Below are 24,335 nucleotides of genomic sequence, written 5' to 3' on the forward strand. Positions count from 1 at the left end.
AAAAACTTAAAAATAAAATACTGTGAGTGAAACAGCCTTATTAATGAGATTGGTGAGAGGAGAATGTCCAGGAGGGGTCAGGCTGACAGAAAGGCGACGGTAGCTCAAATAACCGCATGCTACAACAGTGATGTGCAGAGGAGCATCTCTAACTGCACAACAAGTTGATCTTTGAAGTGGATAGGCACCAGCAGCAGAAGACCACAAACGTGCTCTCAGTGACCACTCTATCAGATACAGGAGGTGTCAAATAAAGTGGCCATTGAGTGTAGGTTCCCCATTTAAAGTACAACAAATACTCATACTTTGAAAATAGGAGGAAGGTGTTCCCCCTCCAAGAGATTTGTTCCATTTCCATCTGTCTGTCTTGTGACCTGGATGGTTCCCTGTCTCTATTTAAGTCTAATCACATTACCACAGCCCTGTTACAGTGAATTCCAGTAGTTACCGTAGATTCCGGACTACAGAGCGCACCTGATTAAAAGCCGCAGGCTCTAATTTTAGAAATAAAATCAATTTTTTAATTGTAAACGCCGCACCGGATTTTAGGCCGCACCGCTACTTTTAAATATACATACGTATCGGTAACACAAATTACGTTGCATATACTTTTTTACTGAACAGCACGAACAACATTCCAATATCTCCTAGCGACTGGTAAAAATATATATACTGCAGCCTACCAGGAAAAGTTATTGATCGACTTTAACTTAAAAGCAGCGTTTTCGCTCGGGTCTAATCGGGTCTGACGCGCTTGCGCAATGCGATCGGGTCTAATCGGGTCTGACGCGCTTGCGCATTGCGATCGGGTCTAATCGGGTCTGACGCGCTTGCGCAATGCGATCGGGTCTAATCGGGTCTGACGCGCTTGCGCAATGCGATCGGGTCTAATCGGGTCTGACGCGCTTGCGCATTGCGATCGGGTCTAATCGGGTCTGACGCGCTTGCGCAATGCGATCGGGTCTAATCGGGTCTGACGCGCTTGCGCAATGCGATCGGGTCTAATCGGGTCTGACGCGCTCGGGTCTTGCTTTTCTTCGAGTATTTTCCATGTTGATGAGGGTGAGTACAAATGACTGATTTACAATAATTTAATTGTGAAAGTGCGCTTGATTTATCGTACAATTTCATTGGACCTCTGTGAACTACTCATCAATTTTATTGGTCTACTGTTACGAGGCAAAATGTTTACGAGGCGGCATGAAAAAAAACCATGTATTAGCCGCTCTGGATTATAGGCCGCAGAGTTCAAAGCTGTTCAAAATGTGGGGAAAAAGTAGCGGCTTATAATCCGGAATCTACGGTAAATCATCTAAACTGCTGCCACATCTGTGCTGTGGCCCAGAGTTACCATGGGGGGCAGAAGCCAGCAACCTTGCAGGGAGGGGAAAAGCAGGGGAATGCAATTTGTGGAAGAGCACAGCTCAACCACCTTCTTTCCAACATGTGTCCAGTTGATAATACCCTGGGATAATATTTGCTTCTGAAAAATTTGTTAAATGTTGATCTGATGAGGGAATATGAACAGCTGTGTTGATGTGCAAAAAGAAATGGGAACAGGCTTGCATGCTTTAACTAGCCTGATTCTAAGAAATAAAGAAAGATTAGCTTTATTTGTCACACGTACATCAAAATATCAAACCACTGAGTGAAACGTGTCGTTTGCGTCAACAACCAACACACTCCAAGGATGTGCTGGGGTCAGTCTGCAAGTGTTGTCATGCTTCTGGCACCAACGTAGCATGCCTAACCCAACTTGCTAACCCTAATCCATACATCTTTGAAATGAGGGAGGAAGCTGGAGCACCTGGGTGTGGTTACGGGGAGAATGTACCAATTCCAGTCCCCAGTCTCTGGCACTGTAAGTGTTGAGCTATGTTCCGTGTACAGTGTATGCTGTGCATAGTCTGTGATACTCGAGGCAAATTCTAAAGTAGGTTACGTGGTCGGCACAACATTGTGGGCTGAAGGGTCTGTAATGTGCGGTAGATTTCTGTGTTCTATTTCTATAATCTCAAACATGCTAACAGGTGCCATATCTGGATCAAATTGCCAGTAATACCACTGGCAATACCATTGTTCCTCTTTAAAAATATTAAATAGTTTATCCTTTTTAACTGTTGACAGAATTTGTCTTGCTGAAGTCTATGAAGACCACGCTTTAATCGATGAAATTATGAGCAAGAAGGGTAATTACCAAGACAGTAAGGTAATTGAGCATTGTGCTGTTTTTATTGTGTGTGTTTTACAAAACAAAACAAAGGGTAATGTCTTGAAGCTGGACTTTTTGTTTATGACTCAGTGTATTGTTTATTCAAATACTGAAGCATCTTGAATGTTTTAGATTGGCACCCAAACCCTGAAGTTAGATTAAAATCTTCCCAGTTATTAAATAAATGCTGTCAGGTACATTTAAAAATATTTCTGATGTACATTTCTGAGGTGGAATTTCTTTAGCCAGAGGGTGGAGAATCTGTGGAATTCATTGCCACAGACTATTGTGGAGGCCAAGTCACTGGGTATATTTAAGGTGGATTTTGATAGGTTCCTGATTAGTATGGGTGTCAAATGTTACGGGAAGAAGGCAGGAGAATGGGATTGAGAGGGAAATGGATCACCATGATGAAATGGCGGAGCAGACTCAATGGGCCAAATGGGCAGAAAACTGAGAGAAATATTCAGCTCTTATCTTATGCTCTTATGGACTTCAGCTGATTAAAACTGCACGTTTTTTTCCTGACTACAGATCAGAGATCGAGAATGTCCAAAATAAAGATCCCACACTGGGAAAACTGAGGTTAAATTTAGAAATATTCATTGAAATAAAAACAGTAAATGCTGGACGTGCTCAGCAGGTTAAGCAACAGCGTGGAGAGGGAAAAAATCATTAATGTTTCATATTAATCTCTCTACCTCAGAATGGGAGCCTCCCCATACTCTGAGATTTAAAGCAAATTTGTTTCTCTCTTTTCCTATTCTGACAAAGGGGCTTTTTTCCCTGCAGTCTCATAAATATGAGAATCTGCAGATGCTGGAAACCTAGAGTAACACACACAAACTGTTGGAGGAACTCAGCAGGAAAGGAATAAAGAATGAACATTTCAGGCTGAGACCCTTCATCAGGACTTGACTCCAGCATTTTGTGTGTGTTGCCCTGTAGTGTTAATTGTTTCTTTCTTCGCAATTGCTGCCTGAGTGTTTCAAACATTTTCTGTTTTATGCCTGTGCATTTGTGCTTGCTGTGAAATTTTCATGCGTCAAAATAACTCGTATTTGAACAGGTTTGTGCAGAAGAGTTCCAAGAATTTGTCAGAAAACTGAGAGAAAAATTCAGCTCTACAATCGGATCTGGAAATATCGAGATTCCTGATACACTGCAGGAGTTATTTGCCAGGTGTGATTCTTTTTGTCTGAAACTTTCATCTACTGGAGAGGATGTTTCCTATAGTGAGAAAGTGTAGGACCAAAGGGCGCAACCTCAGAAGGATGTCCCTTTAGAACAGAGATAAGGAGGAATACACTAGACCTGTTTTACTCTAACATACCTGGTGCCTATAAAGTCCACAATGGACTCTCAGATCATGTGTCAAATGGGTCAAACCCATTCTAAGGGCGGTGAAAATCTGGCTTGAGGGTGTAATCTCTGCACTGCAGGACTGCTTTGATAATACGAACTGGAGAATGTTCAAGGAGGCTGCTACCTATGGCAACCATGTTAACATCGAGGAATCTGTGGATTCTGTGACCAGCTACATAGAGGAGTGAACTGAGGATGTTACCATCACAAAACACATCTGGGTGAGGGCAGATCAGAAGCCATGACTGAGGGATTGTGATGCTGCCTTTGGATTGGGGGGTGCGACAGGTCTCAGAGAAAAAAGTATTGTGCTTTCCTGCTCTATCGGGAAGGCAGAATGGGAGCATTCTCAGAGAATTTACAGACACTTCTGCAATACCATTTACAAAGTAAATGGCAGGATACTTGGTAGTGTGGAGGAGCAGAAGGATCTGGGGGTACATGTCCACAGATCCCTGAAAATTGCCTCACAGATAGATAGGGTAGTTAAGAAAGCTTATGGGGTGTTAGCTTTCATCAGTCGAGGGATAGAGTTTAAGAGACGTGATGTAATAATGCAGCTCTATAAAACTCTAGTTAGGCCACTCTTGGAGTACTGTGTCCAGTTCTGGTCACCTCACTATAGGAAGGATGTGAAAGCATTGGAAAGGGTACAGAGGAGATTTACCAGGACACTGCTTGATTTAGAGAGTATGCATTATGATCAGAGATTAAGGGAACCAGGGCTTTACTCTCTGGAGAGAAGGAGGATGAGAAGGAGACATGATAGAGGTGTACAAGATATTAAGAGGAATAGACAGAGTGGACAGCCAGTGCCTCTTCCCCAGGGCACCACTGCTCAGTACAAGAGGACATGGCTTTAAGGTAAGGGGAGGGAAGTTCAAGGGGGATATTAGAGGAAGGTTTTGCACTCAGAGAGTGGTTGGTATGTGGAATGCACTACCTGAGTCAGTGGTGGAGGCAGATACACTAGTGATATTTAATTGACTACTAGACAGGTATATGGAGGAATTTAAGGTGGGGAGTTATATGGGAGGCAGGGTTTGAGGGTCGGCTCAACATTGTGGGCCGAAGGGCCTGTAATGTGCTGTACTATTTTATGTTCTATGAGGTGCACGTGGCAGGGAATTCAGAAGGTTACAGACAACAAGTGTGCCTTGCCTTCTACATCCGGTTTGATGCACAGAACAAAGTGCTGGTGAGGAAGGCACCCCTCTTCCCCCTCCCCCTCCCCAGGGGAGCAGACACTCCATCTTGCTGAAGCTGAGGTGACGAAGATCCTGGTCAGAGTCAACCCACGCAAAGCTGCAGGGCCCAATAATATACACAAAATGCTTGGGGAACTCAACAGGCCAGCCAGCATCTATTGAAAAGAGTACAGTCAGTGGTTTGGACTGAAATGTCAACTGTACTCCTTTTCCATAGATACTGCCTGGCCTGCTGAATTCCTCCAGCATTTTATGTGTGTTGCTTGGATTTCCAGCATTTGTAGATTTTCTCTTGTTGGGCCCTATAATATACCAGGCTGGGTTCTGAAAGACTATGTAGCCCAGCTGACGGATATATTCAACATCTCGCTGGAACAATCACACAAAATGCTGGTGGAACACAGCAGGCCAGGCAGCATCTATAGGAAGGAAGTACAGTCGATGTTTCGGGCCGAGACCCTTCGTCAGGACTAACTGAAAGAAGAGATAGTAAGAGATTTGAAAGTGGGAGGCAGAGGGGGAGATCCGAAATGATAGGAGAAGACAGGAGAGGGAGGGATAAAGCTAAGAGCTGGAAAGGTGATTGGTGAAAGGGATACACAGCTGGAGAAGGGAAAGGATCATGGGACAGGAGTCCTAGGGAGAAAGAAAGGGGAGGGGAGCACCAGAGGGAGATGGAGAGCAGGCAAGGAGTGATTGTGAGAGGGGCAGAGAGAAAATAAAAAACTGAGAGATAAAAAAGGGGGAATAATAAATAAATAGATAAGGGATGGGGTAAGAAGGGGAGGAGGGGCATTAACGGAAGTTAGAGAAATCAGTGTTCGTGCCATCAGGTTGGAGGCTATCCAGATGGAATATCAGGTGTTGTTTATCCAACCTGTGTGTGGCTTCATCTTGACAGTAGAGGAGGCCATGGATAGACATATCAGAATGGGAATGGAACATGGAATTAAAATGTGTTGCCACTGGGAGATCCTGCTTTCTCTGGTGGACAGAGCATAGTACTTTACTTGGCCAGAAGGTGGGTGAATCTGTAGAACTCTTTGCCACAGATGGCTGTGGAGGCCAACTCATTGAGTATTTTTAAAGTGGAGGTTAGTAGGTTCTTGGTTAGTAAAGACGTCAAAGGTTACGGGCAGAAGGCGGGGATGATGGAGTTGAGAGAGAAAATAAATCGACCATGATGGAGCAGACCAGATGGGCCAAATGTCCTTATTCTGCTGCTATGCCTTATGGTCTTATAATATTGAGATTAATAGCTTAGATTTTAATGATCCAGCACTGTTATGTGCCTCAGAGTACTGCAAGCACCATTAATGTGAAGTTTTGGGAGTCTGTAAATGAATACATTAGGTTTAAAATTAAATTTAAGAATTTTATTTTCTGATCACTTATTAAGTTTGCCTTCTATGTGTACACATAATCTTTTACAGAGAATTCGGTGTCCCATTGTACATAATTTTGGGAGATGATTTTCTTCTTACAGTTCACAGTAATGCCATGCATTTGGAGTATTATCATGATGATGTACGTTCATCAGTTCCCAGAAGCTAATGGGTTACTAGTGCACTGATTAGGATCAGTAAGCTATATGTTTTGGGCACAGCAGACTTAAGGTTTCTTCCATATCAATTAGTTCCATCTATAAGACCTGCCCACATGTTATGGGCTACTATGGGCAGAAGTTCCCACTTGCTTTAAAAAGGCAACAGTTATACCAGTGAAACTGAAGAATAATGTGGGCTGCCTTAACGACTGTCACCTGGTAGCACTCACATCGACAGTGATGAAATGCTTTGAGAGGTTGGTTATGACCAGACTGAACTCCTGCCTCAACAAGGACCTGGACCCATTGCAATTTACCTATTGCCTCAATAGGTCAACGGCAGACGCTCTTCACATGGCTTTCGACCATCTAGCTAACACAAACACCTACGTCAGGATGCTATTGATCGACTGTAGCTCAGCATTTAATACCATCATTCCCACAATCCTAATAGAGAAGTTGCAGAACCTGGACTTCTGTACCTCCCTCTGTAATTGGATCCTCGACTTCCTAACTGGAAGACCACAGTCTGTGCGGATTGGTGATAACACATCTTCTTCGCTGATGATCAACACTGGCACACCTCAGGGGTGTGTGGTTAGCCCACTGCTCTACTCTCTATATACACATGACTGTGTGGCTATGCATTGCTCAAATGCCATTTACAAATTTGATGATGATACAACCATTGTTGGTAGAATCTCAGGTGGTGATGAGAGAGCATACAAGAGTGAGATATGCCAACTAGTAGAATGATGCCGCAGCAACATCCTAGCACTCAACGTCAGTAAGACGAAAGAGCTGATTGTGGACTTCAGGAAGGATAAGATGAAGGAACACATACCAATCTTCACAGAGGGATCAGAAGTAGAGAGAGTGAGCATCTTCAAGTTCCTCAGTGTCAAGATCTCTGAAGATCTAACCTGTTCCCAGCATATCGATGTAGTCATAAAGAAAGCAAGCCAGCAGCTATACTTTATTAGGAGTTTGAAGCGATCTGGCATGTCAACAAATACACTCAAAAACTTCCATGGTTTCACCGTGGAGAGCATTCTGACAGACTGCATCACCATCTGGTATGGGGGGAGGGGCTACTGCACAGGACTGAAAGAAGCTGCAGAAGGTTGTAAATCTAGTCAGCTCCTTCTTGGGTACTAGCCTACAAAGTATCCAGGACATCTTTAGGAAGCAGTGTCTCAAAGGCAGCATCCATTATTAAAGACCAACAGCACCCAGGGTATGCCCTTTTCTCACTGTTACCATCAGGGAGGAGGTACAGAAGCCTGAAGGCACACACTCAGCGATTCAGGAACAGCTTCTTCCCCTCTGCCATCCGATTCCTAAATGGACTTTGAAGCTTTGGACACTACCTCACTTTATTTTAATATACAGTATTTTTGTTTTTGCACTTTTTTAATAATCTATTCAATTTACGTATTTGGTTTACTTTTTTATTTATTTTTTATTTTATTTATTATTTTTTCCTCTCTGCTAGATTATGTATTGCATTGAATTGCTGCTGCTAAGTTAACGAATTTCACATCACATGCCGGTGATAATAAACCTGATTCTGATGCTGACATGTTGTGAGATGGTTTCTGTGTTAATAAGCACATAAAGGTTTGGAATAAGTATTTCTTCTACTTTCTCAGATCAAGGGGGACTTGAGAGAAATGGAAAAGAATGTATAAACTTGGGAATGAGAAAGCAATTATGTTCATTCTTCTGTACGTTAACTTGTTGGAATTTTATTCTTTGTGTAGGTTTAAAGTTTTGGTTGTTGGAGAAGAAGGGAATGAAGGCCGGAAGCAAGATAACATAAAAAGGTAATCTTATTTACTATTCTTATCTCAGGTTTTGCAAATCATGTATAGATTTTTAAAAGGTTTGGCAGTTGGGCATTGACTGGATATCATTGATACTAGAAAAGATTTCTGTACCCTTGGAAGCCAGGTTCTCGTAGGGGAGAGGGGGCAGACAGAGCTTTTGATCTGAAAACCCTCCCCTCAAGATAGCCAAAAAATTTTTGGTGATATTTGATCACAAACAAGAGTTCCTCCAGTATTTTGTGTGTGGTGATATTTGATGTTGTGAGATAATGTAACCCAGGTGAAAGTGTTGTCATGTCCAATGAATTTTACTTGACCTTCCTACCTACCTTGTTAGCTGTGGCTCTTTGAGTGCTCGTCAGAGTTCTTTATTAAAAGTGCTTCTGCTTCCAATGTAATTTTAGACCCTAACCCTATTTCTTTTTGGGTTAAAAGATTTTACTCACTCTCTGCTTTCCTAAGTTATGGTTGTCTCCCTCCTCCTTCACCTTGTTTAGGCTTTGCATTCAGTGTAGTCCCTCTCATCTGAAATAACACCAGCTTATTTGGTGTCATTTTAGAGCTATAATTCCTCATCTCTGGCAATCTCTAAAACATCCTCAGTTGCCCTTTTTGATAATGCCCAAAATTATTGCCCTGTGGTCAGCAATCTAGTTAAGATCTCCCGAGTTTTCTTTGCATTGACTTCTCTAAAAAAAAAATGTGTGAACAATGTTTAGCAAGTTGCTCATTTTACTGTGGCAGAATATTGAAACATCATTGGAAGAAAGGGGCTAAAGCGGGTTACACAGCCCAACAAGCCTGCTCCATCATTAGCCTTTGCTTTACTTTCCTGTATGTTCCCATAACCCTTGATTTTCCTTAAAGATCTACTCTGGCCTTGAATATGTTTAGTGATTCAGCCTCAGTAGTTCTGTGGGTACAGAATTCCACAGATACAAGATGACTAAAGAAGAAATTCCTACGAATTTCTGTCTACAATAGCTAAACCCATTGTGCCTCAAAGGAACGCAGAATCCCTTTTCTTTAGAGTGGTAAAGAAGTCATAACGAATGCATCATTGGGCACCACGGTAGCATGGTGGTTAGCTCAACGCTATTACAGCTCAAGCATCGGGAGTTCGGAGTTCAGCTCCAGCGTCCTCTGTATGCAAATTTCTACATTCTTTCCTGTACACGCATGCGTTTGCTCAGAGTGCTCCACTTTCCTCCCAAGTTCCAAAGACCTTCTGGTTAGTAGATTAATTGGTCATTGTGTCCTGTGATTAGGCTAGGGTTAAATCAGGGGATGACTGGGTAGTACGATTCTTTGGGCCGGAAGAGCCTATTCCATACTGTTACACTAAATAAGCAAAAATAAAATAAATCTTTCCTTACCATGTAGGGCTGACATAATAGCACTGTCCAAATTTTTAAAGTTATTAGTAGCAGAAAAATTTGGAGAGTTTAGCTGATAGCAGTTGATTAGAGGAATCAAGTGTTTTCTAAACCTCCAAATGATATGTACTTAATGCAGACCAAGTTGTATTTCTCTGTAAATAAGAGATTCAGCAGATGCTAGACATCCAGAGTAACACACACACATTGCTGGAGGAACTCTGCAGCTCAGGCAGCGTCTATTGAGGGGGAAGAAAAAGAGTTGATGATCTTGACTGAAACTCTAAATGCCTCGTCAGTCAAGAGACTGTAGTAAATTTACCTTTCTGTTTTTCTCTTGTAGCACGGATGATATCCATTATTTGGTCCTGCAAAATTTCATCCAGAGTACACTGGCCCTATCAGATATACAGATGAAATCATGTCAGTCCTTCCAGGTATTTATGCACCGTTACAATCCAGTAGACTCAAGAACATTGTATTTTTAATGACTCTTTCAATTTAAGATCTGACTTTATGCCGGGTTATGTTTTAAATTGGATTTTGCCAAAGAAATGGGAAGGGGCACTCTCCATTGTCTCTTGCTCTTGAATAGTATTGAATTACCACCTGAAAATATGCAGTTGTAAATCACGACAAAGTTTGCTGTATTAATTCAGTGTTTCTCCACTTGCTGCCTAATCCGGGAAATCATTTGAAATGTGTATTTCAGCTCTTCATGCAAGTGTAAAGTAAGCTGAAGGTGTTTTCACGATGAGTTTCTAATGATGTGCTAATGAATGTTCAGCCATCTATACAGTTTTTTTTAAAAACTAATTTTGTGGGTATAATTGTTCATACAAATATTTCAAAATAGAGCTCATTTAGAGGTCTGAAACCTTTAGACATAAGAGTAGAATTAGGCCATTCGGCCCATTGAGTCTGGTCCTCCATTCCATCATGGCTGATATATTATCCCTCTCAACCCCATTCGCCTGCCTTCTCCCCATAACCTTTGACATCCTTACTAATCGAGGATCTATCAACCTCTGCTTCAAATATGCCCATGACCTGGCCTCCAAAGCTGTATGTGGCAACGTCTGGCCACCCTGTGGCTGAACAAATTTCTCTGGTCTTATAGGGCGTCCTTCTATTCTGAGAATGTGCTCTCTGGTGTTAGACTCCCCCACTATAGAAAACATTAAATATGCTTTTTATATAATATGGCAATACAGTGGATTCTGGTTAATTGGGCCATCTGATAATCAGGGAAATTGCTTATTTGGGACAACTCTTAACAAAACTCAATCAAGAAAAGGACTGGGGTCCCCTTCATTTATTTGGGACACTATGTCACTTAATTGGGACAGGAGATAGTTGCTGAACAGTTTCTAGCTAATGTCAGATGTGTGCACTTGTGTGACCTTTGCACACTACTCCATGCTTTGAATGAAGGGTTTTTAAAATAATGTCAGTTGCGTGTGCTTGTGTTCAAAAAGCAATGATTTTTGACACTGCTGGTTGGTGGGAAATAAGAAGTAAGACAATTCAGAACTGCAGCTGTTTCAAGCATTCAGCCTTAGAGATGCTAGAGATGGCCCAGAGTGAAATGAAACTATTTCACTCCTAAAACGATCTAGGGACTATAAAGAATTTGAACGTATTGACAATCATCTTGAATGTTACAATGAAAATGAAGATTTGGAGGAAGCATCATCGATAGCATTGTATGAAGGCTGTCCATTATCTGCACTGATTTTGTTCATTTAGTCAATCAAAAGAATGTGCCAGCATACGCTGGATGAATTCCTCTGTTGCTGACTATTAGGAACGAATACAGTTTTATAGTACTGTGGTAGTATTGATAGTTTTCTAATTTGTTCTGTATTTCTTTAAATACATAGTTTTATCACTCAGTTAATTGGGTTAAAATGTACTGGTTCGGATGTGTCCCTATTAAACAGAATCTATTATATTGCATTATGTACATATATGCAATTGGGTTAAAAACTTAAGTTATCTAGCGATATTCCCCTTGTTCTTTACTCTGCATGGCTCACATTGCTTCTGAAAATTAACTTTGCTCTTTCCTAGTTCTGATGAAGGGTCTCAGATTTGAAACTTTTTAATTGTTGCCCTTTCTACATCTGCAGCCTGACCTGCTGAGTATTTCCAGCATTTTCTATTTTTGCTGAGTTCACAGCTCTGATGCCAGGGATCCCCTTCATTCAAAATGCTGGAGGAACTCAGCAGGCCAGGCACCCTCTATGGAAAAGAGTAAACAGTCGAGACCCTTCATCTTGGCCCAAACTATCGACTGTTTACTCTTTTCCATAGATGCTGGCTGACCTGCTGAGTTCCGCCATCATTTTGTATGTGTTGCTTTGGATTTTCAGCTTCTGCAGATTTTCTCGTTTGTTGTCCTCTTTATCCCCTGGCCGTAGAGATTCCTTGCTCTCTTTGCTAAGTGTTTTGTCGATTGAAGAGAGAGTACTGTTACTTCATGGCTGGTTACAAATTTTTGTCCAGTGTAAATTGAGTAAAGAATTGGTGCATTATGTGTGGAGCAAGAGTGACAAAGGAGTAGTAGGATTAAATGCTTTTACTGAGCCATGTTGGGTACGCTTCACGCTGGGCAACTTACAGTGAACCAGGCCTACTGCGGCGAAAGTTCAGAGTAAAAATTATGATCAGAGTACATGCATGTCACCACATACAACCCTGAGATTTGTTTTCTGCAGGCATACTTAGCAAATCTATAGAACAATAACTGTAAGCATCAGGAACTGTAAACCTTAAATAAACTGTGCAAATGCAGATATTACATAAATAGCAATAAATAGCAAGCATGAAATAACAAGATAAAAGAATTCTTTAAATGAGTGAAATTATACCCTTTTGTTCAAGAGCTTGATGGCTGAGGGACAGTAACTGCTCTTGAAGCTGTTGGTGTGAGTCCTGAAGCACTTGTACCTTCTACTTGATGTCAGCAGTGAGAAAAGAGCATGGCCTGGATGGTAAGGGTCTTTGATAATGGATGCTGCTTTCCTACGACAACATTTCATGTAGATGTGCTCAGCGGTTGAGAGGGTTTTACCCCTGATGTACTGGGCCAAATCCACTACCTTTTATAGAATTTTCCGCTCAAAGGCATTGGTGTTCCCTTATCAGGCTGCAATGCAGCCAGTCAGCACACTTCCCACCACATGTCTATAGAAGTTTGCCAAAATTTTTGATGACATGCCAAATCTCCGCAGACTCCTGAGGAAGTAGAGGCACTATCGTACTTTCTTTGCAATTATATTTATATGATGGGCCCAGGACAGGTCTTCTGAGATGGAGAGACCCAGGAATTTAAAGTTACTGATCCTCTGATGATTACTGGCTCATGGGCCTCTGGTTTCCCTCTCCTGAAGTTTGCATTCGGTCCCTTGGTTTTATTGACATTAAGTGAGGGGCTGTTGTTTATTGCACCACTCAGCCAAATTTTCAATTTCTGCTGATTCGTCACCACCTTTGATACAGCCTTGAAAGTCCACACAAAAAGAGAGAGCCTTGTTAGGAGGCCCAGTCGATTTACCGCGTGATCAGTCGGCCTCGTGCACTTGCCACATTCTTGCAATTGATCCGATGTATTCTACACCTGTCCTGCCAATGGTTAAGTGCACCTGTCCTGCAAACAGCTTAGCTGTAAAAGCACTAGCATTGAAACTAGAAAATCTAGACCCTGTTGAATTAACCGAACGAATAAAACATTGAGACCCTGGGTGATGAAGATAGTGTTACTGAACTCAGCTGTGATGTTTTTTGGCTGTAAGCAAAGAGATACATCAAAGCAAAACCTTTTTCACGGTGAGCTGTGATAATCACTGGTACATTGCTTGCAAAAGAAATTTAGTCACAGGGCCATTCAGTTAACCATACTTTCTTCAATTTAATGTTTTTTGTAGCAGTGGTTTCCACATCATTGAATGTGCAGTGTGCTTTCTACAGAAAAATAAAAATACATCCTTGTGGTGACAAGATAGCACTTGCAATATATGGTGATATTTTGCAGGCAGAATCAGATTTAATAACACCTGTATATCACAGGCAGTTCACAAAACCACTAGATATGCTCTGAGCTACAAATCAAAATCGTATGTCGTGAAGTTTGTTGTTTTGCAGCAGTGGTAGAGTGCAGTACATAAAGTACTAATAATAAGTATTATATATTTTAAAACATTTAAGTACTGCAGAAAGAGCAAAAATATTAAGGTAATGATCATGGGTTCATTGTCTGTCCAGAAATCTGATTGTGGAGGGGAGGTCACCTAGGACTACTCTCTAGTCTACTAGAACTAGAAGTCATGCATGGATTAAGGGTGAAAGGCGAAATGTTTAAGGGGATCATGATGGAGATCTTCCTCACTCAAAGGGTGATGAGAGTTGGAATGAGCTACCAACAGACCTGGTGGATTCAGGTTTGATTTCAATGTTTAGAAGTTTGGATAACTACATAGTTGGGAGGGGTATGGCAGGCTATGGTCCAGGCTGCAGGTCGATGGACAAGCAGAATAATAGTTTGGCATGGACCAGATGAGCCGAAGAGCCTGTTTCTGTGCTGTAGTGTTCTATGACTTTAAGGCAAGGATCCAGTTGTGGAAGAAGGTACAGAGGCCCAGGTTTTGAAGCTTTTTGATTAGCACTGAGGGGATGATTACGTTGAACACTGTATAACCTTTTTACTTCCTTTGTCGCTTTATCGTGGTAAAAAGAACTAACACACTGAAATACTGACAGTGAAAGACAGTCTTTCTAAGCAGGAACAAATAAAAAAATTACACAGGTTGTTTAAAAAAAAACAGCCACAACCCTCGCTGTTGCATTGAAGCCAAAGGTTCTTTTGTAAATAACATGTAAATATGTTTGGGTCAGAAATATGAGTTTAGTGTAAAATATGTATTATTCCCCTAGACTTTTCACCTTTACAAACAATACAAGGACGAAATCCTAGTGAAGGTATTCCTGGACTTCCAGCAGAGGAGCTTGGTAAACCGCCGCAGGGTCAGTAAAGGTTTGGGTCCAAAGAAGAGCAGAGCCTTGCCCTTTGCAGCAATGTCATATCAGTTGTCACAGACATACTACAGGTACGTCGTGGGACATTTCAACTTTTTAAGCTTTTTTGAAAACAGTCAGTTTGAGTTTGTATGTTGTTGATTCTGAAAATGATGCTGGTTCACCAGGCATCCTGTTACAGTTAGATTTGTTACGAGGGTTCAAGAATCTTGTCATAGAAGCACATAATACAGAAACAGCCCTCTGTCTCCCCAAATCCATGCCAAGCACCCATTGGTGTTAATCCTACAGTGTTTCCCATTTTGTTCTCCCCATGTTCTCAACAACACTCTCCTAATCCTACCCCACACGCCTGTACAATGGGCGTGATTTACAGTGGTCAAGTAAGCTACCAACATGCACATCTTTGGGATATGGGAGGAATGTGGAACATCTGAGGTAACCTGTGTGGTCACAGGGAAAACCAAACTTCTGGAATGAATCCCACTCACTGGAGCTGTGAGGTTTTTTTTCATTTGCTGTGACGCCTTAAGCTTACATAGCGACTTTTGTTAGCTGTGTCAGTTAGAAACCTATTCTTGGTTACCTACTTAGCTCTTTGGATCTGTGTTCAATTAACATGTATACTCAGTGGCCACCTTATTAAGTACCTCCGGTAGCTAACAAAATGGCCACAGTGTACGTTTGTGGCCTTCTGCTGCTGTAGCCCATCCGTTTCAGAGTTCAGAGATGCTCTACTGCACACCACTGTTTTAATGGCTGGTTACTTAAGTTACTGTCAATGTCCTATCAGCTTGAACCAGTCTAGCCATTCTCCTCTGACCTTTCTCATTAACAAAGTGTTTTTGCTCACAGAACTGCCACTGATAGGATTCTTTTTGTTTGTTTTTGGCGCCATTCTCTTTAAATTCTAGAGACTGTTGTGTGTGAAAATCCCAGGAGATCAGCAGTTTCTGGGATGCTCAAACTACCCCGCCTGGAACCAACAATCATTTCACAGTCAAAGTCACTTAATTCTCTTTTCTTCCCCATTCTGATGTTTGGTCTGAGCAATAACTGAACCTTTTGCATGTGTTTTTATGTATTGAGTTGCTAATTGGCTGATATTTACATTACTGAGCAGGTGTACCTAATATAGTGGTCACCAAGTGTAGAAAACTCACTGTTACTTTGTTCAAATGTTTACTTCAAATTCCTGACCTCAAATTTTATTGAGAGTTGAGCTACTGTTCAAGAGGAAAGGGTTAGATTGATCCTAGAGGAGGTTTAAAGATTGGCACAATATCCTGGGCTGAAGGGCTTGTACTGTAATGTTTTATGCAGGGGTAGCATTTATTCCATTTGCAAAACAATATTTGTTTGGTGGAGGACTGTGTTTACCCTCTGTTTAACGACACCCTCTGTGTTGGTAGGCACAATTAATAAATTATTAGCAGTTTTGAGCTCCAGGTGACTAGATATTGTTTGACTGCATTGAACTTTCCCGTTGGTTTGCCTAGGTCTTGCTGTCCATAAAACATAGCAGCAGAATAAGACCAAGCAGCCCATTGAGTTTGCTCCACCATTCCATCATGGCCACGTTATTAACCTTTCTCAAAACCATTCCCCTACCTTCTCCCTGTAACCTTTGACACCCTTATGATCAAAGATCTATGAACCTCCACTTCAAATATACCCAATGATTTGTCATCTATAGACATCCGAAGCAATGAATTCATGAGATTCACCACCCTCTGCTAAAGAAATTCCTCTTTATCTCTGTTCTAAAGGGACATCTTTCGATTCTGAAGCTGTGCCCTCTGATACTAGACTCTTCCCCCCTATAAGAAGCATCCTCTCTGTGTAGGCCTTGCAATATTCAATAGATTTCAATAAGATCTCCCTTCATTTTTCTAAACTTCAAGTACAGGCTCAGAGCCATCAAAAGCTCCTTGTACATAAATCATTTCATTCCTGGGATCATTCTGGTGAATCTGCTCTGGATCCCCTCCAATGCCAGCTCATCCTTTCTTAGATAAGGAGCCCAACACTGCTCAAGTGCAGTCTCACTGATGCCTTATAAAGTCTCAGAATTGCAATCTTGCTCTATATTCTAGTCAAAGAACAAGATAGATTGTTGCGTTGGTTCCATCTATCTCAAATGTGTTATGCTGTTATTGTTTGGTGTTCTGAAAGCTCCTAGATTTTCTAACATTTCATGTGGATGATTTTTTTCTAGGCACTTTGTCTGGCGCTTTCCGAGTAATATTTGTTCCGAATCGTATAAGTTTGTGCAAAAACTGAAGAGTACAGGAGCAGCAGATCTCCCCAGCGTCTTTTCATTCCAGGACATAGATGCATCCACTGAGGCTGATATGGTCACCTACCCTCTGGATGGAAATGGTGGCTGTTGTGTAGCTACGATATCCTTGTTTATCCTCGGTCTGCTCTCTTTCCATGTCTCAATCCCTGAGCAGATTGTGGTTGTGGACAGTATGCTGGTAGATAATGAAGTCATAAAAAGGTACGGGCATCAGGTTTTCATAGATGAATATTTCCCCAAGCCCATTTCCTACTGTTATTTATGCTTTTTGGTAGTTCTGTTACTATTGGGTGAGAATGTTTGGAGTTCAGACGTGCTGACAGACTTTTTATCAGTGTTCAGATACGTGTTAATTAGATTCAGAGTGAGATTTGATTTGGTAGAAAGCTGGTGCTTTCATGTAATCCAAATCCATTTTTATTTGGAATTTTACAGACAGTACTTTCTAGCCTGTAGTGATGAGAATAGCTTTAAACTGCCACAGTGAGGCCATACTCAGGTTGGAGGAGCAACACCTCATATTCTGCCCGGGTAGCCACCAGGATGGCATGAACATCGATTTTTCCCTATTCTGGTTCTCCTTTCCTTTCCCTTCACCTGCCTATCACCTCCCTTTGCTGCCGCTCCTTCCTCCCTTTCTCCCGTGGTCCACTCTCCTGTCAAATTCCTTCCTCAGCCCTTTACCTTTTCCACCTATCATCTCTCAGCTTCTCACTTCAGTTCCTCCCCACCACCGACGTACCTATCTTCGCCCTCGTCTGATCTCACCTGTCACCTTTCAGCTTGTACTCCTTTCCCTCCCCCCGCTTTCTTATCGTGGCTTCTTTCCATCTACCTTTCCAGTCCTGATGAAAGGTCTTGGCCCAGAATGTCAGCTGTTTATTCCCTTTCATATATGCCGCCTGACTTGCTGAGTCCTTACCTGGGGTTCCTAACCTTTTCTTATGCCATGGACCCCTACCATTAACCGATTGATCCATGCACCTCAGGTTGAGAACTCCTGCTTTAAACTGTGTTTACAGTTTTACATAAAGTAATTGTCTGGTATTTTATACCAGGCCACAATAGACTGAGTGACTACTCTGTCAAGCATCATGAGTAATCAAGACTGTATTCATTATTGAAATGATGTTCATAGTTACAGGTGTCAAAGCCTGGGTGTTATTTTGAGTAAAATGTTGATAACCTAGTTGCAGTCAGGTGTAACTGTTGTCCTGAATTTTGAGAGTAAGTGACAGCAAATCCCAGATTCAGAATTAGATTTATTATCACTGACATATGTTGTGAAGTTTGTTGTTTTGCAGCAGCAGTACAATGGAATACATAAAAACAATACATTACTGTAAGAAATATTAAAATTTTAAAATTAACTAAGTAGTACACAATGAGACGAAAATTAGTGAGGTCATGTTCATGGGGTGTTTCAGTGTCTGGTCATAAAACTAATAGCAGAATGAAAGAAACTGTTCCTAAAACGTTGAGTGTGTGTCTTCAAGCTCCTGTACCATCACCTTGATAGTGTTAATGAGAAGAGAGCATGTCCTGGATGATGAGGGGAAGGGGTCTTTCCCAAAGCTGTGAAGGCTAGTGCCATGATGCAGCTGGCTGAGTTTGCAACCTTCTGCAGCCTTTTCATCCTGTACAGTAGCCCCTCCATACCAGACTGTGATGCAAACAGTTATAAAGTTCTCCACAGCGCATCTGTAGAAATTTGCTAGAGTATTTGGTGACATACCAAATCCCCTGAAACTTCTAATGAAATATAGCTGCTGCTGTAACTACTTCATAATTGCATCAATATGGTGGGCCCAGGATAGATCCCTATATCCCATACGCAAGTGTCCCCAACTTCAGGATTCCTTCATGCATGGAAGTAGAAACCCTGAATTCGTTGACTCTCTTTCCTTTTATTAATCTCAAAATGGATTTAATATGAAGCCCCACATCAGTGTGCAAGTTGTGCAGTTCCTAAGCACTAATTGCTGAGAACTGAATAATCATATAGCTTATCATTGGCTGAGTACTTCTCATGCTTTAGCTCGACTGGACATTTGAGTTTTTAAGTAATTAACTCTGCTTTCTTGTGTGTTAGGTTGGGGAAGGAAAGCATCGAAGATGATGAGGAGGATGAGCTGGAAGATGTTGGGAGTAAGCCCAAATTTGAAGTGAAGGCTCCTCAGGCCTCGCATACTAATTACTTGCTAATGAGAGGGTACTATGCACCAGGCATTGTGAGCACACGCAACCTTAATCCAAACGACAACATAGTGGTAAACTCCTGTCGGGTGAGGTTAAAAATCCGTTCAACGCCAGCTCAAGGAAGCTTGAGCACCCATGATGGTGAGTCATTAAGTTTTAGAATGCCATTTCTTGTGTTGTCATAACTATTGAACCTTTCAGTTTGCATGTCTTATTTATCCAAGACTGAGCAATTTTTCTAATTGCACAGTCATTTGCACGCCTGAGATTGTGAGGAGTAGTTGGATAGTGCCTTGTGGGAGCAGGTTTTTTTAAAAAAAAAAGCAAGTGGACCTGGTCAGGATATTCTGATTCTGAAATAGTGGGATGCAACAAAGGCCAATAAAAATAAATTAGATTTAAGCAGAGCGGCCATTGTGTGAATGGGATAGTGTTAGAGAGGGGACGTAATGTTGCCGATAAGGCACTGATTGGTCAGATTGCACTTGGAGTACTGTGAGGAACTTTGGGCCTGATATCTGGCATTGGAGAGGGTCCAGAGGTATTTCATGAGAATAATTCCGAGTATGAAAAGAGTTGACATATGAGGAGCACTTGATGCCTCCTGGTCTGTACTGGCTGGAGTTTAGAAGGATGAGGGGGATCTCATTGAAACATTTCAAATATTGAAAGGCCTAGATAGAGTGGATGTAAAGAGGATGTTTCCTATAGTGCGGGAGTCTAGGACCAGAGTGCACAGTCTCAGAATAGAGGGACATTCAGTTAGAACTGAGATGAGGAAAAGTTTCTTTAGTCAGTGTGGTGAATCTGTGGAATTCATTGCCATAGGTGGTTATGCAGGTATAGTTGTTGGTATATTTAAGGTGGAGGGTAATAGTTTCTTGATTAATCAGGGTGTCAAAGGTTATGGGGAGAAGGCTGGAGAGGGATAATAACTCAGTCATGATGGAATGGTGGAGCACAATTGATGAGCCAAATGACCTCATTCTGTTCATGTGTCTTATGGGAAACTGAGACCTTGGCTCAAGGAGCTTCAGCGAGGAGAGCAGAGGCTGTATGTAGATTTTTTTTTTGGATAATTTACTTTCTTTCCTTATTGCAGTTAGGGCAGTGGGGATGTCAGGCAGAATAGCGGAATGCTCTTGTGGGATTTGGGAAGGCAGAGAAACCTCCAGTGTCCCGAATGACAGCATCTGCAAGAAGTGCTTCCAGCTGCAGACCATGTTAGGTTGCAGAGCTTCTTGTTTTGTTGCCATCATTTGTAGTAGTTACAATTATAGTTAACCCATTAGTAATAATTATAATTATAGTTTTTGTCTAACTATTTTGATAAATGCAGTTATATCTTTCTCTCGTGGCAGATTTAGCCACTTTGTTTCAGACAGACTCAGGACCAGCTGCTCTACCTCCATCATTCACAAAGGTGTTTAAACCCAGCACGACTGAGTATGGAGGAGAGAAAGTTCAGAAACACTTTGAAGAGGAGCTCGGGTACAGCCCTGAGGATCTGGTGGCTGTGCAGGAGATCTCCAGTGCAGTTGAAGAATGCTCCAACTTTGGGATTGAGATAACAAAATTAGCTCAGAGGTTTGCTCAGTACGAAGAGGTCTTGAATGCTAGGACCAGGACTTTAAGGCAGTACTTACAGGTTTGTTTAAATGTAAAAATATTTCTAGACTGTTTCTGGTTGATTGAAAGTTTCTAAGTATAAATTGTGATTGCCTGCTTATGAGTCTAGTAAATGCGTAAGCCTATGTTACATCTGTATTTTGTTTAACTTGGTAATATCCTTTTGTACTTTACAACTGCTCAATCGGAGTGTCAGACACTCAGAGCCAATAGGCTGGTCCTGGACTTATGTCCACTTGGCATAATTTACTTATTATCATTTAATTATTTCTGGTTTTATTTTGCTATATTTCTACTCTATTATTGGTTGGTGCAACTGTAACGAAACCCAACTTCCCTCGGGATCAATAAAGTATGTCTGTCTGTCTGTAAAAAGCAATACTGTTGTTAGCTGTCAAGCCACACATGAAAGTGTGGGTTCACTTGAAGATATCTTTTTCTTAAAATGTGCTTATTTTAGTTCTGAAGTTAAATGTATCACTTTTGGTCTAGTGTTAAAGACAAGTCTCACTACCTACAAAATGCTGGAGGAACTCAGCAGGTTAGGCAGCATCTTTGAAAAGTCATAGTTTTGGGCCAAAGCCCTTTGTCAGGACTGGGGAAGACGGGGAAGAAGCGAGAACAAGAAGGTGAGAGGTGGAAAAGGCTGAAGAAGGAGAAATCTGATGGGAGAGGAAAGTGGACTATGGGAGAAGGGGAAGGAGGGGGGACCGATAGATGTGACTACCTGCTGGAAGCTAGTGTTTATTCAGTATCAAACTTTGGTGTGACTGCATCAGGAATATGGTGTACAAGTATGCTAACACTACTTAAGGGTTACACACACAAAGTGCTGAAGGAGCTCAGCAGCTCAGGCAGCATTCATGGAAATGAATAAAAGGTCGAAGTTTTGGGCTGAGGCTCTTCTTCAGGACTGGAAACGAAGGAGGAAGATGCCAGAATAAAAAGATGGGGAGGGGGTGGGTGAAGGAGGACAAGTTAGAAGATGATAGGTGAAGTCAGGTGGGGGAGGTGAGGGAAGCTGGGAGATGATAGGTGGAAAAGGTGCAGAAGGCTAGGGGAGAAGGAATCTGATAGGAGAGGAGAGTTGACTCTGGGAGAAAGGGAAGAAGGAGGGGCACCAGGGAGAGGTGATAAGCAGGCGAGGAGAAGAGGGAAGAAGCCAAATTGAGAATAGAAGATTAGGACAGCGGTGGGGGGAAAATACTGGCAGAAGAAATTGATCAGCAAACACAAGGAAATCTGCAGATGCTGGAAATTCAAGCAGCACACACAAAATGCTGGTGGAACGCAGCAGGCCAGGCAACACGAGGAAATCTGCAGATGCTGGAAATACAAGAAACACACACAAATGCTTTTAAATCTCTTACTGTCTTTCCTTTCCATTAGTCCTGACGCAGGGTCTCGGCCCGAAACATCGACAGTGCTTCTTCCTATAGATGCTGCCTGGCCTGCTGCGTTCCACCAGCATTTTGTGTGTGTTGTTAGAAGAAGTTGATGTTTATATCATCAGGTTGGAGGCTACCCAGACAGAATATGAGGTGTTGTTCCTCTGCACTGAGAGTGGCCTCATCTTGGCAGAAGAAGAAGCCATTGACCAACATGTCAGAATGGGAATGCGATAGGAATTAAAGCTGTTGGCCATTGGGAAATTCTGCTTATTGCGGATGGAGTGAAGGTTCTTGACAAAGTGGCCCCCCAATTTTTATCGGGTGGCACCAATGTAGAGGAGGTTGCATCGGGAGTTCCAGTTGCAGTAGATGACCCCAACAGATTTGCAGGTGAAGTGTTGTTTGGGGCCCTGAATGGAGGTAAGGGAAGAGGTGAATAGGGAGGTGAGTGAGGAGGTGAATAGGTAGATGCAGCATTTCTGCAGCTTGCAAGGATATATGCAGGAGCGAGATTAGTGGGGAGGGATTAATAGGGAAAGGAATCTTGGAGGAAATGATCCCTATGGAAAATGGAGAGTAGGGAAGAAGTAAAGAATGGTGGTAGAATCCCATTGGAGATGGCAGAAGTTGTAGAGAATGATGTGTTGGTTGTGGAGACTCATACGGTGGGTGGTAGTTGAAAACCAGAAACCTGAAGGGAGGGTTGATGGAGGAGGAAAGAACCCAAAACTCATAGATGCTTAAAGATAGGACACTAACAGAGGAAAAACAGATCAGATTGCAGGAATTCTTTGTGATTTAAAATGAATTGGAGTGAATAAGTTAAATGCTTGAAGAGTGGTTTGTTAAACGATTGCAAAAATTTTGCAGTTTACTTGAGGTTTGATTCATCTTGCAGGATTTGATTGCATTGGACCAAGTGATCGAAGTCGGTGGCTCGACGACACGGTTGGTTGCAATAACGCACGCTTACCCATGGATGCTTCATCCATTTTGTGTTTGGAAGAGTAACGAGAAGTCTGTTTCTCTTCCCAAGAGGGGATCCGAGCCTAGCAGTGAAATGAGCCGTTTAGAGACGGACACAAAAGACATTGTGCCAGGTGATCGCACTGAAGCGCAGCCGATGGGTGTAAATCGTGATCTTACTACTACCATCTCAAAGGAAGGTGTTGAGCAGCACAATTCTGAGTGCACAACCACACAGAATGAGCCAGTTTGTTCAGGTGATACATCTATTGCGACTGGAAATAAAAGAACTATTGAAGAAACTGAAGCTGAAACAATTGACCACGGACATCCTTGTAAACGGTCTCGGGAAAGTGAACCTTCTGAGCTAAGCTTGGATTCCTCAGATCTGCAAAAGAGCGCAGCAGATGAAGCAAAAACCAGCTTCTCCCAACATCTGTCGCCTTCTGCCTCCTCACTGGAAAATAACCCAGATCAGCAGACTGATCCAGGGAGGCTAAGCAGCAAGCAGGTTCCGGATGGAGATGAGAGCTGTGAAGGGTTTAATTCTTCAGGTGATGTTAAAAGTCTAAACACCTCTTCAGAAATGACTGCTGAGGAGTATCGTGGCCAGTCAGGCCACCAGTCCGTGAGAGATGACAAAGCGAAGCCCACGTTGAGTGAGGGACACACTGAAACAATCCATCCTGTGGAAGAGCAAGTTCTCAAAGGTGATAAATCTGCAGTGAATCCCGAGAAGAATTTACCACATGACCAAGATCCTCAAGTAAGCAAGAGTCAGGACAGACCTGGTCTTCAGAAGGAAGGTAATTTGAGTCTACAGAGCTTGCATTATGGTAACTGTTCTTACACACATTGGAACATTGGATCTTGTCGCTTTAAACTAGTCTAGTTTATGGAATACAAGAGACCATATGACATTAGAGCAGAATTAGGCTTTTGACCCATTGAGTCTGCTCCGCCATTCAATCATGGCGGATTTATTCTCCCTGTCAACCCCATTCTCTTTCCTTCTCCCTGTAACCTTTAATACCCTTACTAATCAAGAATCTATCTCCCTCCACTTTAAATATACCCAATAACTTGGCCTTCACAGTCATCTGTGGCAATGAGTTCCACAGATTCAGTACCCCGCTGGCTAATGAAATTCCTCCTCATCTCTCTTCTAAAGGACATCCTTGTGTTGTGAGGGTGTGGCCACTTGTCCGAAAGGAAAGCTCTTCTCCACATGCACTCTATCTAGGCTTTTCAATATTCAATAGGTTTCACTGAGAT

The 24,335-nt window shown here is 42.1% G+C and overlaps 1 protein-coding gene across 1 annotated transcript in view; it reads left to right on the plus strand.

The window, feature by feature from the left end:
* Positions 1 to 24,335, plus strand: part of gtf3c1 (general transcription factor IIIC subunit 1) — an 82,355-nt gene that overhangs the window by 49,094 nt on the left and 8,926 nt on the right. The window contains exons 26-34 of the mRNA XM_073060279.1: positions 2,128 to 2,209; positions 3,282 to 3,394; positions 8,095 to 8,157; positions 9,880 to 9,973; positions 14,472 to 14,644; positions 16,792 to 17,076; positions 18,968 to 19,215; positions 20,436 to 20,722; positions 22,993 to 23,866. Of these exons, the coding sequence (XP_072916380.1) occupies positions 2,128 to 2,209; positions 3,282 to 3,394; positions 8,095 to 8,157; positions 9,880 to 9,973; positions 14,472 to 14,644; positions 16,792 to 17,076; positions 18,968 to 19,215; positions 20,436 to 20,722; positions 22,993 to 23,866 (2,219 nt within the window). The remainder of the gene's footprint in view (positions 1 to 2,127; positions 2,210 to 3,281; positions 3,395 to 8,094; positions 8,158 to 9,879; positions 9,974 to 14,471; positions 14,645 to 16,791; positions 17,077 to 18,967; positions 19,216 to 20,435; positions 20,723 to 22,992; positions 23,867 to 24,335) is intronic.

The sequence above is a fragment of the Hemitrygon akajei genome, chromosome 11 (assembly GCF_048418815.1).
Source record: "Hemitrygon akajei chromosome 11, sHemAka1.3, whole genome shotgun sequence".
NCBI classification, from domain to species: Eukaryota; Metazoa; Chordata; class Chondrichthyes; order Myliobatiformes; family Dasyatidae; genus Hemitrygon; species Hemitrygon akajei.